The 16,171-nt window shown below is 43.8% G+C and overlaps 1 protein-coding gene across 3 annotated transcripts in view; it reads left to right on the top strand.

The window, feature by feature from the left end:
- Positions 1-13,803, top strand: part of LOC135921842 (KICSTOR complex protein SZT2-like) — a 259,666-nt gene extending 245,863 nt beyond the window's left edge. For all 3 annotated transcript variants that reach the window (XM_065456218.1, XM_065456219.1, XM_065456216.1), the window contains 5 exons: positions 699-786; positions 1,562-1,714; positions 2,235-2,438; positions 9,076-9,144; positions 9,910-13,803. In XM_065456218.1, the coding sequence (XP_065312290.1) occupies positions 699-786; positions 1,562-1,714; positions 2,235-2,438; positions 9,076-9,144; positions 9,910-10,056 (661 nt within the window). In that variant the 3' untranslated portion in view covers positions 10,057-13,803. The remainder of the gene's footprint in view (positions 1-698; positions 787-1,561; positions 1,715-2,234; positions 2,439-9,075; positions 9,145-9,909) is intronic.
- The last annotated feature ends 2,368 nt before the right edge of the window (positions 13,804-16,171 follow it).

The following is a 16,171-nucleotide window of genomic DNA, read 5'->3' as shown; positions in this document are numbered from 1 at the left end:
AAATGCAAAATTTGTCATGGCAATTAAGGGGTTAATCGACCGTTAAAAAATACAATAGTGCTGTGCATTTAAAAAAATCTCCAGTCATGTTGCTGCATGCGTCCTTTATTTATTGTTTTGGAGTGTCCTTGCAGAAAAATTTTTGTCTATTGTTAGTCAGAGTGACGTAGAGCAACATTCATAAATGAAATCTGCCACACTTTGGTTGCACACTAGATCGAAATGGTGCAGTATGCATTCAACATAGCCGAAACCAGGCATTCAAGCAGGGGTGCAGGTGCAGCAGCACTGTAAGGCTCATCAGATTTGGTACTAAGTTATCAGGTAGTCATCGCAAAGTCATCACATTTACTGCAAATTAGATTATAGATAACGATATATGAGGATCCAGTGTGTGTGTGTGTGTGTGTGTGTGTGTGTGTGTGTGTGTGTGTGTGTGTCTGTGCGTGTGTGTGTGCGCGCGTGCGTGCATGTGTGTGTGCGTGTGTGTATGTGCGAGAGAGAGAGATAGAGAGAGAGAGAGATCTTGGGAGCTGCTACAGATATATCTTCCATTGTTGTTAAATGGACTGAAATGCTGCCTGATACGGTGTGACTGGTGGCCTATGAATTTACCTGCTCTTTCATAGCACATGTATTGCTATAGGTTGAGAAAATCAATTCGAGCTGCTGTTTTCACAAACTGCCGCCAATTCCAGGTCAAGAAAGACATCCTTCCGAGGAATTTGTGAGGAGGAAGTGGCCTACCTTGGCTACTACAGCTCCCACGAGACGCTCATGCAGAAGGTGAGATATTTATATAAAACAATCTTCAAACTAGTTTTCAGTCACAAGAGTATTGGAAATGTATTAGAAATTTGCAGTTTGAAAAAGCATCTGGTGGAGGAAAAAAAAAATTTACTAGCAACTGGAAACCTCAATTTGCTTTTGCTCAGTCTTGCGCTTTAGTTAGTATAATACCACAATAAAATTTAGGCACAGTTTTGCTTTGGCCAGTTGCGTGTGCTGCCAGCAGTTAAAGAGACGTTCCACATCAACCGCCATGGCTGTGAGAGGCTGGCTAACTTTCCCAGGACCAATCTAGCATACACACACGAAGACGTACCCTAGGAAGTCTACGAGAAAATGGTCGCTGCACTAGGCTTTAGTTGATAAATTACTACATGTGTAATGAGAAAGACACTAGTTTGGCTCCCCCCTACGGCAGGTCGTCTTTTCATCCACTTCAGTTTCCCTTTTCCTTATTATTTCCACATTTCAATTAAAAATAATGATTAGTTCTCCTATACTTTGTCTGGCCTCCATTGTCAATTTCTTTGTATGGCGGTTACTAATAAAAAAAGACGAGCTCCCTGATTCCCCTTATTTATCTCTCTTTTTGCATTTCATGTGATAGTATGCATAGGAAAGCTTTGGAACTTGCCATAGGAAAGCTTTGGAACACAACAGGGACTGATACATTTGTAGTGACCAGGGTTGTGCTGCATGCAAAGTAACTGTAATGGTTTGCTGCTGTGCTAGTTGGACTGTGGTAATTAGAAATTATTTTGTTGGCTTGTAGGTAATGTCTGAGCAGGCAACGGCTGTGGCTGACCACCTGCGTGAAGTGGTTGCGCAGGCTTCGCTTCACTGCCGACGTGACTACCTCTGGAAGTGCCTTATGTGGCGTCACAAGAACTCTGATGATGCTAGTAGCACAGTTCGAGAGAACAGTGTAAGTGTACTAATCAATGTGGAGGTCTGCTGAGTGCGAAATATATTGGCGAGTTGGTAACTTATCCATTAACATGGCAGGGGCATGCACGAATGTGATGTGAAAAGCTTGATGCTTGTTACCTTCTTTCCCTGTCATTTCCTGGTCCTTGATCAAGCCATGTAATGAGTCGTGTAGATAGCTGGTTATCTATCAATAATTCAAAATGGGTGCCAAGGGAAAAGAAGTGCAGCCGAGGACAGCAGGGTGGTGTGATGAGACGAGGAATTTGCAGGCATAGGATAGAGCCAGCTGATGCAAAACGGGGTTGATGGAGGTTGATGAAGAAGGCCTTCATCCTGCAATCAACACAAATTAGGCCAATGGTGATTCCTTTTTGGCACATACACTCTGTGCATGCTTAGCCCATGACAGCACACTAACAGTAGTGTCCCTGAAAGTCAATCAATTGCGTCTGTATCACTTTCATGAATTTCACTGATGCCGTTGTTGAGTGTAGAGGGTGGTCTCTCACTCACAGGCACGACCATCCATCAGCTTTACTGAGCTGACTGAACTGCTGGGCTATGTGAAGACAGTGCCGCTAGACCAGTTGGACCCGCAGCTGGGGCCTCTGCTGTCTTCTCATTTTGGCTGGTACCGGGGCCTGCTGCGTGTGCTGATGCAGCGATACATAGACTGCCACTGCCTCTTTGTCAGCCCCGACAACACCGTGCAGCACCTGGTGGGTGTGCTTTTTTTTTTTTTTTGATCGAGTTGTTCAGTAGTAGTAGTAGTAGTAGTAGTAGTAGTAGTAGTAGTAGTAGTAGTAGTAGTAGTAATAATAATAATAGTGATCTTTATTATTATTAAGGAACACTGTACATTCATCAGGCCTCAACACTCGGGTGCGCACTAAAACGAGGCCATGAGACGTAATTGCCGCTAAAAGGATGCACACAAACCATAGACGCAAAGGAAAAATATCGTGCCGACACGGGCAGCACTTCCAACTGATTTATTTCGAATGCAGACCCAAGAATAAATATTAGGAGTGTGTGAATACTGAATGGTTGATTTCAAATTGAATATAAAACTGAATATAAAATTGAATTAAAGAAAAAGACAAATAATAAATCGAATATTAAAATATTCATCACAAAATTTAACGCTTACAAATCTTGGGGCAAGTCAGTGCTTGGCATGACTAGCTTGTTACATATAAAAATGTAACAAGCTGTCAGTAACTTGGGCACACAGAATTCAAGATATACAGTACGGTCAACTCTTACTAAAAAAATAAACTGCAAATTGGTATGCCAGCACTGATTTTAGATCAGTTCTAGTGTGTGAAGGTCCGGAATATATTTTTTTATAAATAGAATGTCGATTAAATGTAATAAATTGCTTTTTTCCTGTGAAGCTAAATAATTAGTGACATTATGTTCTACTGAATACCAATCAGGTACTCATTTTGGTAGTGAACCTGTGTTTTATAGCAATCTTTTCGCAATCTTTCGTTGCATAGAATGTTTTCCTTCACAGTTTTCTTCCAAAGTACACATGGGCTTTTCCATCTTTATAGCAGGTGGATTATCGTTAGGTTAATCTTCTTGTCTTGTGGCGGCTTGCTCGAAGCCACTAAAGAAGACCAATGTGCATCTACAAGCAGCATCAGGAACGAGAGGCCGTCGTATGATTAGTTGCCAAGATGCCGGCTGTGAGCAACTTCATTCCGTACACTTGCTTTCTTTTGCAAGGTAGCTTGTCAGCTTTCTGAGTGTCGTGCGACAGCTGCGAATAGAACTGCATCGATTCGGCACTAAATTGTGACTTTAGACGTCAATGCCCGACGAATAAGCATTGATTAGGCCTAATTGCCTAGACAGTGTGGCCATGACAAAAATTCGCTGCTGCAAATAGAAGTGCATTGATTCTGTACCAAATCATAACTTTAGTTGTTGATGCTTGATGAATCGGCACCAACTAGGCCTGATGGCCTAGGCAGTGTGGCCATGATAAAAATTCACTACTGCGAATAGAAATACATTGATTCTGCACCAGATCATGACTTTAGTCGGCGACACCCGATGAATCAGCACCAATTATGCCTAATGGCCTAGGCTGTGTGGCCATGATGATAATTCGCTGCTCTGAATAGAAGCACCTTGATTCTGCACCAAATCATAAAATTAGTCGTCAAGGCTTGACGAATCGGCACCAATTAGGCCTCATAGCTTAGGCCGTGTGGCCATAATGATAATTTGCTACTGGGAATAGAAGTACCTTGATTGTGCACCAGATCTTGACTTTAGTCATCGACGCCTAATGAAACAGCTTAGGCTTAATGGCCTAGACAGCGTGGCCATGACAAAAATTTGCTGCTGCAAATAGAAGCGCATTGATCCTGCACCAAATCTTGACTTTAGTTGTCAACGCCAAACGAATTGGCTCCAATTAGATGGCCAAGGCTTTGTGGCCATGTTAATAATTCGCTGCTACGAATAGAAGTACCTTGATTCTGCACCAGATCGTAAATTAGTCATTGATGCCCGATGAATCAGCACCGATTAGGCCTAATGGCCTGGGCAGTGTGACCATGACGAAAATTCGAAGCTATGAATAGAAGTGCATCAATTCTGCACCATATCATAACTTTATTGTCGAGTCCTGCCGAATCGGCATCGATTAGGCTTAATGTTCTAGGCAGTGCGGCTATGATGAAAGCTCGCTGCTGCAAATAAAACTGCATTGATTATGCACCAAATCGTAACTTTACTCGTCGATGCCCGACGAATCTGCACTGATTAGGCCTAATGTGGCCTAAGGCAACGTTGATGCCAATTCGCTGCTGATGACAATTCGCTGCTGCCTATGTGGTAACGGGCCATAAGCCATTGCAGAATGCTCTCTGCTAATAGGCTCGCATGGGTGGCTTATCAGTGATCGGTCCCGAGATCACACGTGTGGAGTAGATTGATGGCTGTTGAAGCGGCTTTAATTTCGTCGCGGCGGCTAATCAGCCCAATCTTCGCATATGCTTTTGCACTTTCTGAAATTTGCGCTGCTTTTGTTGCTGTTTTGCATTGCATTATTATTTTGATCAGCCTTGTTGACCTGAACAAAGCTTGTACTGACAAGGGCAGCCCCGGCCAACACGACGCCATTCTCCAAAGTGCAGCGTTCGGATACCGTATGTGCGATCCTCGCATTGGGCCAATGTCAGGAAGCGTATGCAGCAGAGCAGCAGCACTCACAAAAACAAAATTCACTGCCACATTCATAGCATGCTAAGTACTCCTTTTGTAACAGCAAAACGAGGCAATAGCTTGCGCAGCATTGAGCACTAGAGGCTCTGCTGCGCACGCAACACTGTGTGGGTCTCTACACCGAATATACCGAACGTTTGAAAAAATCGAATAGTACATACTAAAATCACAAATTGGATTATTCAAATGTTCACTATACGATTCGATTCTGTGGTATTTGAGTATTTGCGCAGCCCTAATAAGTACACACATGATTGCATGTGCAGAAGGCATCAATGGCACCTGACTGGACAACTGGAGTTCTAACAATCTAATCTCAGAGTTATACAGCTGTATTGGCATATCACTTATGTATGAACAACCTTTTTTATGTAGTAGGGCTCCATCAATTCTCATGCTTTCTGATTCTTGCTAAGAATCTTTATAGCATCATGAAACTGCCCTTCACACTTGCAATCATTGAAGTGCGCAGGCAGGTGTTGTGCCAGTTCATTTTTCTTTAAATTAAGGCCACATTCTGTGGCTCATTCATTAAGGCTGCCGTCGGTCCATCTTTTTCGAGATCCGATGCACTACATCCAGAGACAAGTATCTTTACGGCAGAGGCCTATGCTATATGGTCGGCTGTAAAGTATATACGGAAATCAAAACTCCAAAAAGCCGTAATATATACAGACTCCCTAAGTGTGGTGAAGGCCTTAATGTCACCCTACAAACATAAAAATCCTGTACTTACTGAGGTCTATTCCGACCTGTGCAAAACTTGTATATCTAACCAGCATATCATCATATGCTGGGTACCTGGCCACAGGGGAATCGAAGGTAACGTTCTGGCAGACCAGATGGCTACGTCAATTGCACCCCCTGCTGTTGCACCCCCAATTGCACCCTGCTACGTCAATTGCACCCCCTGCTTGCCACGACGGCAGGGATACATAACAGTCTCGAAGCTGCGATGCTGCGACAAGCTGGTGAAAGAAGTGGCGCAGGTCTCACCAAAAGTCATGGTCTAAGTTCGTTGACCGGGCGACCGGAGCTGGCCAGCTCTGTCTCGGAGAAGTAAACCAGGCGGCTTGGTGGCACGAGCAGACGGCAGCGGCGTTCTGGCCGGGCAGCTGGGAGTAGAGCTCGGGCCCGTAGCCCGACTGTTCTTGTCCTGCCCACGGGCACAGAAGCTCGAACGCCGGCCTCGGGCAGCAGGTGGCACGACAGGCGGGGCAGCGTTCTGGCCGGGCAGCTGGCGTAGAACTCGGGCCCGTTGCCCGACTGTTCTCGTGCTGCCCACGGGCGCAGAAGCTTACCGGCCTTGAGGAGCTGGCGGCACGCTCAGGTAGACGGGCGACGCACAGGAACGGGTTGGCAGGAGGCCCTGGTCGGGTGAAGTCCTAGTGGCTCGGGTCCGGAACCCGACGGCCTGTCTTCAACACCCGCTCCGGGGGTTGACCTCCTGCTGCCGTCGCTTCCTGGAACTCTGCTGGCGTCTCCCCGGCGTCTCCTCTGCGTCTCCTCCTTCTGCCAGCGCACCACACTTTTTCTTGTGTTCTGGCCGATTAGGCATTCCCGGATTGGCTGCCTGACGCCCCGTGGTCTTTTCTGATTGGTTTGCTTTTCTTTTTGTTGTTTTTCATGCACCGCGCGTTCTCGTGCCGGTCGCTCTTCGGCGTCGTTGTTTTCCTTCTTCCAGCACGGAATCCGCCTCGGCGCGCACAGTCCTTGTCGTCTGCTCCCGACCGTGCCGATCACCGCACCATGTCGCGCACCACACATCACAAAGTCATACGTCATCGTCATAATTTTATTCTACAGACTTTACGCATTTTAGAGCGTAAATTTTTAATTCCCCTTTACAGCCACGTCACACCAACTTCATAGTAATCATAATTACACTGCAAACTCATTACCACAGACATGGCGCTCTTTGGCCATACTTGGCCCTTGCGCCATAAAACCCCGTACATCATCATTCATTAAGGCTGCCTCCCTTCAGCGGCAATTATGTCTCACCAACAAAAGTTATGAAGTTCTTATTAGGAACGCGACTGGAGATTTTTGATGAGCAGCCCAAAAATTCTCCAAGCAATGGAATGCAAACGACCAGCTCAAATGTGTTTATAAGTGGAACTGGGTGCCCCGTGTCCCACTTTCAAGTGACAGTCTCACTATAAGCATGTACTAAATAATTTTTGCTGAATCATCACATGTGCAACCAGTGTTATTGCTTCCATTAATTGTTACATGTTATCATGAATGCTCTGTCATTCTTTTATACCTGCTGTTGTTGATAAGTGGCCATGGTGATTTGCTGTGGCGTTTGACAACCATATAACAGGCTGCCAATTCTTAACCCTTTCCGTACCGTGAAAAATCGGGAATATTGTATGAAATTTACCAGAATTATTTTGTTGCTAAGTTTGTAGAGCATTGTTTTTCTTAACAAAGGTGTACCATTTTGTTTCACTTCAGTAAAGTTTATTTCCCAAATTCCGTGAAATAGAGGATTGAAGGAAGCTTCCTTGCAAATCGCTGCAGTCTTGCGGCACAGCGTCCCAAAAGGCTCTATACACTGTGAAAAAAAAAAACGTACAAAAAGAAAATGATCTAAACGCTGCAAAGAACGGGTACACAGAGAAGGGAAATGCGGTGGTGGTGCAGGCAGATTTGACACATCGATGGAGAACCACTCCCAGGCAGCAGCGAGATCCTCTAGTCCATCCACAGAATCCTCGTCATCATAGTACTGGGAGGGGAACACTTTACATTCTCTTTCTGAGCAAAGCTCTACAGAGCAGTCTTCTGACAAGGAGTAGTCAAAATACTTTCCTTTGCATGCATTATTATTCCCATGTGGCAGGAAGGCATCTGTCACACAAGGTGTCGGAAGAGGCGGCAATAGAGAGCACGACACAATGGCGCAACATGGACAAGTGTGAACATGTAGTGTGAAAAATTGGAACTGTGCACAGTTTGATTACCATAATCGCCATTGGTTCACTGTGTGGGACATTTTTGTTTGTAACAACAATACTCATCAGGGGTAAAGAAAAGGTTAAAATAAAGGTTAAAGAAGAGGTTAAAATAAAAGTGTGGCACACCCCCTACGTTTGCGATTAAAAAAAATGAGTTGTGGAGAATTTTCCTTCACAGATGGAAATTTTTTTTGATGAGCTTTCATAATGAAACAGCGCATAGTCGTTGCCATTTGTGAATCATTGGCCACACATATCAAGCACACAGGGGCGTGTTGTCGAGCAGTCACTTCAGATACTGCGGTCACTTTCGCAAGACTCTGCATCAGACTTGTTGAAATATGTGCACAGTGCCAGAAGCGCTGGCAGCCATTTACACTGATGCATTTTGTGCCGAGTTGCGCAAGATTTCTCGAAAGTCATGGTATCTCCGAAAGTTATTGGCCGAGAAAACTGCTCTAGATCGCAGTTGAGCACAGTATAAACCAGCAACGATCTTCACAAAAACATGCTCTGTCGCCATTTTTTGATGACGATGGCACATCGTCTGAGTGCTTGACGGTAGGCTCTTGCCGATTCCATGAACTTTCGGTTTTGTACCCAAATGCAATATGCAGGCAGTTTTTGAACTCAATCTCTCAGGAAAAAGGTGTGCGTTGTATTTGGGTAAATGCGGTAACTGCGTGGGTGCTTTCTAAGTGTGCTAGATGTGAAATACTTGATGTCACGTCTTACATACTTGTTGAGAGTTCTTGCAAGGAGTTCACATTCTATAAGCTTGACAAAACTCATTGGGGAATTAAAAGATATTGTTCCATTGTGCAGTTATATGCTTTTGATGATTATGAAGATGCCAAAAAAGTTGAAACTAAATATTCAGTGGACATAATTAATTGGTACCTGAAGGAAAGAAAGAGGCTATGACGCTCTGTCGCAGAGTATGAGGTTGCAGGTTCAGTTTCAGGCATTGGTGACTGTGTCTCAATGGGGGCAAAGTGCGAAAACACAGAACACTCTTGTACTTAGATATAGGTTCACAATACAGAGCTTCTAGTAGTCAGAATTACTTTAAAGCCCTCCCACTTGGCAGCTTTGGGACAATAAACCCCACGAATCAATCGGCCAATCAATTCTTCTTTTTATGCAGGTGGTCATGTCCCCAAGCTGTGCAGACTCGTTTATTCTGCTGACGATCAACACCCAGCTAAGCCGTGCTGTGAGTACAATTGCTACACTTTGTCATGGACTGTGCCTTACAGATGATGTGGCCACTTGTGGCCATGTGGCGCATATAGTTTAAAACATACCTGCCAACTCTCCAGAATTTTTCGTAAAGTTTATGAATTTTGGGTTCATTCTATGATTTTGCAAATGTTGTGTAAAGTACTTGCTGCCCCAATAAATTTCTATGTATTACCAGGGATACCTGGCATAAAACTGCATGTGACAACAGCTGCCTTCGCCCCCCCCCCCCCCCCTCATAAAGAAAGGAATTCCTCCCTGCACCACAGATTGCCTTCTGCTGGTGCTGACATGTGGGGCAGAAACTTGGAGGTTAGCAAAGAAGGTTGAGAAGAAGCCAAGCGTCGCGCAATGACTGATGGAACAAAAAACTTATACGCGTAACATCAATAGAAAGAAAGACAATGTGTTGGTTAGAGAGCAAGCAGGGTTAGCCAATATTCTAGTTGAGATTAAGAGGACAAAACGGAATTGGGTAGGTTATGGTGCCCGAAGGGCAGATAACAGGTGGTATGTTAGAGCTACAGGATTGGTGCCAAAGGAAGGGAAACACAGTCAAGGACAACAGAGAACTAAGTCGTGCGATAATATTAGGAAATTTTGCAGGCATAAGGTGAAAGTGAGGAGACGCAAGACAGGTGTAATTTAACATCGATGGAAAGGACTTTTATCCACCAGTGGATATGGACTAGGAGGATGCTGATTACATCTTGATTAACTTCGCATGGCCCCCTTCTAGGATCTGCGGCTCGTGCACCGGGAGAACGCCCAGCAAGAGAAGTCATCTGTCGACAAATCCTCCTCTGGCCTGGCCACTCTGCATGTCCTGGTCGAGGAACTTGTCACCACGTGCTGCTTCCACGAATGGGCAGGCTTGCTCACTTGACAGGACGCCATGGAGGAGTCGGTCCTCCAGAACGCTTTGTCTCTTCCGACCCATCTTATGTGATATATTCCGTGAGCGATGATTCGGCACGTGTGTGCGTCCCAACAGTGCCGTGCACCTTGACATCCGGGTGCGAATTGACCTTTCTTCAGGTTGTGGGTTGCACACTTGTTCTGCGATAACATCAACAGATAGCTCCATGATGATGACAGGCAGGCATTACGATGCCAGAAAGTGTTGCCATGGATATTGCCAGGCACGACACCCTTGTCAGTCAGTCAGGCAAAATAATGTTGTGCCAAGCGGCATCTTCAAGCTCAACTTATCTTCAAGTGCTTTGGTTTGCATTAACTGACTGAGTAGCTGTCAGATGCAACGAGTCGATTTTTAAACATTTTTTTCGCAGCAAGGAAACATGTTTTTTTTTTTTAATTTGTAACTGAACAAATCATGGAGCTCAAACCAAACAATGAAGCTAGCCCCTTTGTGCATCATATTTGACATGCAAGAAGTGGTCTGCCTCATCTTGCCACCGCCATGTTAAATGCTGTGCAATTCCAGCAGTTAATAGCTCATGTGCTGTTACCTGCATGGTGATTTATAACTGGACATACAGCAGCTGGAACTGTATGCCGAACGATCATTTGAGCACTGGGTATTAGCAACAAGAAACTTCAGTGATGTGGTGTCAGTACTTGTAACGTCGCTGTTTCAATGTGGTCACATTGTGAATCTGAGTGTTTTCCATGAGAACGATTTGTACGTATTGTTCCAGCCAGTGGAACATTCATAAGAGCTCACTTCTTATGGTGCTCTCTAGTTGAAGTGTGGTAGGTTGTGTAAGTTTAATTGGAGCAACCACCTGCGATGGCGAGATGACAGTCGTTGCTTTTAAATAGCAACCACAAGGAATGCACTTCCAGCACATTTTTGACGTGAAATCACCTGAGCAACGGTGCATTTATTTTGCGCTCTGGGATGAGTGTGCTTGTTACCAAGAATGTGTACTGCTAGCAAGCTGAATCTTACCTTGCATGATGTTTGAGCTGTTAAGTTTGTACTGCAGTGATCAATTCCAGGCTGCAAAAAAATTGGGCCTCTTTTTTTTTTTTTTCTCCTGCAAGCCTTCATCCATGTACTTTTGCTGGTGGGTGTGCCACAATATTTGCGTGTCGGTTGGCGAATGCATGGAACACCTTACAGTGCATTCATTAATCAGTACAATATGGATGCTGTGATGCTGAGCAGTGCGTTAAAATACGTCGAAAGCCAGTTTCTTGTCTCCCTGCGATCTGTCCAGTGCCGCTTTAGTGCCATAACTTCGTGACAGCAGCTTTCTTGTCATATTTTCTGAGGTACTGCTATGAAAAAATTGATGCAGTTTATTTTATTTTTTCGTGTGTGATTGAGCAGTTTTGATCTTGTCAATCATGTTGCATCTTTTGTGCATCCGTAATAGCAGATTCATCTTTTAAATTTCGATGAAACAGGCCATCAGCTGTTGGAAGCTCAGTATTTCTTTTCTACTCAGTCCACTTACCAAAGCTTTTTTTCTAGGAATTTTTAATGTGATACGAAGTGCCATGTTTGGAGAGATGGGTAGAGAAAAAGGAGGTTGTGTTGCATGGATTGTTTTCTAGCAAGTTTTGTAGAATCTTGCAGCTTTTGAGTGCAACATAGATGGTTTTGTATTCGTGGAGACAGTCAGACTGCTGTACCACACTCACTCAAGAAATGGTCAGTACCGCATCTTCGTTTCTTTAACTTGCCATAATGCCTTGCTTTCTTTTCAACTAACGCTTGAAATTAAAATTTCTGTATATCTGTAGCTGCATGAGCGCATGTCATTGATGGGAATAAGTGTCATGACGTTCTGCTATAAGTTCACTGCTTAGTAAGCCTTGCTGATGAAATTATTTCACCTCATGTTTAGACCTTACATAAATAATGTTGCCAAGATTGCTTGCCACAGGAGGTAATATCTTTTACTATGCTCAAAGAGGTGCTGTTTTTTTAGCAATTGAGAAGTTGCTTTTATAATTGCACTTTCAAGGCTAGCACCGTAGCATAAGCGGCACCTGCGTCTGTCCTTGTTATGTGCGAGTCCCCTGTGCAAAGAAATTTCAAAAGCGTCAAATGGAATAGGTAATTAAAAGTATGTTTGCCTAATTGAGAATATTTTGAAATTGAGAGTGTTCAGCCTCACCTTCTGGTGTAGACCTTTACAGTTGACTGCAAGAAAATGATGTACTTTTCCAATATAAATAAATAAATTTATAAGAAAGAAACTTCAATCAGTACGAGCCTGAGGTCTGCAGCAGCACTGCTAGGGTTTGAGAGTAGAGAGCTGGCCGCAGAAGGACCCCTTCACATTTTAAAACAAACCTCCGTACTTATCGCTAATGTATCTGAACTGCTATGTATTCTTCCATGCTCAAGCTTGGTGACACGGGACAATTCTTATGTCACGTAAATGTACCTATTCCTTTTTTGCATGTCTGCAGTGTTTGGGAAACTGAGATAACTGCAACAGTGACATTCCCGTCTCATACTCTAGCTTTGCACAGCACGCTTCATCTTTCCCAGTTACTTTGGCTTTTGACATGCAGTTTTGTACAAATTTTACAGTTCTGTGGCTTCATTCTCCGTTCACTCATACCTTTTTCTGACTCACTGCTTTGGTTAGTGAAGGTGTAATACGAATTCCACTTGCTTAGAGCTATTGCCCTTTGCCGTCTTTGAGGTATATCTGGGGCTTTTGCAGCTTGTACATACTACCACTACAAGGTAAACTGAGGCGGACGCTTAAATTGTGTAAGTATGGGAGTGTGGTACTTTTTCAAGTGTATTTTGTACTCCCATAGGCAAGATTGTCTACTGTGATATTTGGGAAGACAACATAGACGAGCTGCAAAACCTGACATCATTATAATGCATTAGTGTGGAACGGTAAGTTTCGGTGTAACAGACGTTTTGGCCGTCTCCATTGAGTGGTGTGAGCGATTGAGTTTGTTGACGTAATCAAGTTAGTGCTATCATGACAAACTATACTGGCATGACTCGTGCTTGAGATTACCTGTAGCTTGTCTATACAATACATTTGGGTGTAAATATGACATGTAGTTAGTGATACTTGCCATATGAAGGTCTGATGTAAATAATAGCCCTTTAGAGAGTTTTTTTATATAAACGTGAAGCTCCGTGCTCTCGAATAGCCTTTGAAGAAAGGTGACTAAGGGTGATTAAGAACTTGCATTGCCCATTTATCTGTATTTAAGTTTGCAACACAGCTGTGGTAATATTGGTTTAACTTCAAGTTCTCTAGTTTTAGTATTTAATTTCTTTTATTGATGAGCTTTCTTAACTAAAGGCCAAGCGCAAGTTCTTTTCTTTCTTGAATTTTTTTCATGTTTGTATTTCACAACTTATATCGGCCTGCAAAGTGCTGTGACACTTTCGACAGCATAAATTTTGGTTGGTGCAATGAATAAGTAGAAATTAAGAAATAAAAAAAAACATTGTTAATGTGCCTGTGAGGTGCAGTGTTTCGTATGAAAACACTTTTCTATCATGGAGTGTGCGACTTGTCTGTTAAAAAGTGTTTTGCAGATTGTGTACATGAACAGTCAAGATTCAATAAAGTCATCATTTTGCTGGAGTAGCACGTCCCCATTCATACTGGCTTCATTCTTTTACTGCTTGCATTTTGGTATTTTGGCTTGAATAAAGGCCTCTTTACTGCCTGGACCTGCCTTCCTGGTGCCAATTAACGATCATGAACGCAGCAGTATGGCAGTCATAATCGGCGGCTTCATCGTGACATCTTGTACAGCAGCGACAATATGCGGCAGCACGGTTGGTATCATTTGTCAGCCAGAGAATGGCCACCTACACCCCCTGCATCAGGACCCAGAAGCGGCTGTATGACTAGGTGTCGGTGAAAACATGGAGCCAGACACTGGCCATTCGTGATAACCTGCCCATACCCGTCAACATTTAAGACTTTGTCCTAAAATGCCCTATTTCTAGAGTTTGCTTACGATTGTCATACTGACACCAATAATTTTGCAGTTTTTTTAATTCACGTCCTCTTTAGGGCAAAACTGATCTCAACAAGCGTGCAAATGTAGTCGAATAATTTTTCAGAGGCTGACTTTTCAGACTTGCTGGTAGCAGCACCACTGACAGGTGAAAATTCGGCCTAACTTGGGCACTGTTTCATGAATATTTAACGAATAAATATTATGAGCAGTTCTATTTTCCTGTGATGGTAGTAACGGGGGACACAGATCATTTTTTGCTATAGAGCAGCTTGCCTTTACACGGTGTCTCTACACAACAGTCTAGCAATTTTTTTATAATAAATAGTGCATGTCTTGCATAGGAAACAGTTTTTTGTATTTCTTACGAAATTTTTTCTTTTTTTAACATTGATGGTGGTATTTTTTGCATTTTAAGGATGGCAGGTCTGCCTATCACTAAGAACACCCAGCACTGCACTGCAGCCAGTAAGCAGCTGCATAACCAGGCTGTCTGAATGCACCACTAGACACTGGCTTTGGTAGAGATGGCACAGATTACAGGAACATGTGTTGGATACAGTGCAGAACATAGCTGTACTTAGCTTGGACACAGTGGAGCCTTTGGTAAGGCTCGGGTGTAGTGAAGGAATTGCATTGGATTTACTAAAGTGTTTGCGTAATCTTGGGTCATTAAAAGTCGGGACATTGATATTGAATTAACAATTTCGGTTTACTGAAATTGGCTGCATAGCCAGAGGCCATTTTTTGTAACAGTTCATTTTCATTCTTCCAGCATTTCAGTTGGGATGCCACTGTGCTGCTGTTATCTCCAGATTAGTCTACTCCATGGGTGCAATGAATGCTAAAAGATTAGAAAAAATAATTGTTGCAAAATACGGGCTAAGGAGTTTATCTGGATATGGGGGTGCGGGCGCCCTTGAAACAACCGACTATATGTATGTATATGTGTGTATATATATATATATATATATCTCTTTTTGTGTTCTGTGATGGTGTTGGTGTTGTGGCATCGCCATCCACGGGCATCGATCGCGGCGGCTGCAATTTTCGCATTTTCGAGCTTGACGTAGGCTTGTTCAGACCGCTTCGCCGAACACGAAGAAAAATTTTGTGCGACAGTTTGCGTGGTTGAACACTCTACCACAGAAAATTTAGCAAACAGGCAACATATGCAGATATATATACACCCATCGTTATATGCATGGTCCCCCAGCCTACACTCTAAAACAAAATTACACCCTTCGAGTCGTATCTTGCCACACAACAATAAACGTCATATGTCTTGTCCGCATTTCTTTTCTTGAACGCTACGAGCCCGGTACTTCCCAGTAACGAACGGCATGCACATTATCAGCATGACATAGCATTCCCGACAGGAAAGTAGCGGGCACAGCGTTTTCAAGAAAGGAAACGCAAGCAAGGCAGATGACGATTTTCGTTGTGTGGCAGATACACCCCAAAGGGTGTACCTTTGTCTAAGAGTGTACAGGTACGGTGACGTACAGATTTTGGCACAGCGCTGTGTCGCCGCTTACCGCTTATTGTGTACACGCCATGCGAAGTGAAGTGTAGCTGATTTCAAATCGCTAAGGCTAAAATTGAACTATAAGAGCAGTTTCGTTCGGCCTAACTGCTTAGATTTCAGTTCAGGTCCACCGGTAGCGAGTGCACAAACGCGACGGCGCTAGGTTAACCTTCGCTGAACAGGATCGACATCGGCTCAAACTTCACGGACACGGCTTGAGAGGGTTAAAGCTTGTGCATTTAAACTTGGTAGGCGTGCTTGACCCATTTTGAGCGCCATTAGCTATATATACAAGCGAAGACGCTGTCTCTATTGTGTTGTCTGTTCGATGGCTGATCGCACGGGGTTCGGTCGAAAGATGGTCAACACGCTGATTTTGCCGGTGCCTTCAACAAGAAAGCCTGTCGCATGCAGTACAACTCGCGCTCATCGGTTGCGTCATTGTCGACCTGGTATGATAAAAAGGTTTCAGTGACGCACAATAGTCACTCAATCACTGGAGTGAGCGTCTTGTCGGTCTCGTATCGACCTAGTGTTGCCGCGCCTT

This window comes from Dermacentor albipictus, chromosome 9 (genome assembly GCF_038994185.2).
Source record: "Dermacentor albipictus isolate Rhodes 1998 colony chromosome 9, USDA_Dalb.pri_finalv2, whole genome shotgun sequence".
Classification (NCBI taxonomy): Eukaryota; Metazoa; Arthropoda; class Arachnida; order Ixodida; family Ixodidae; genus Dermacentor; species Dermacentor albipictus.
This window is presented reverse-complemented; position numbering and strand designations above follow the sequence as displayed.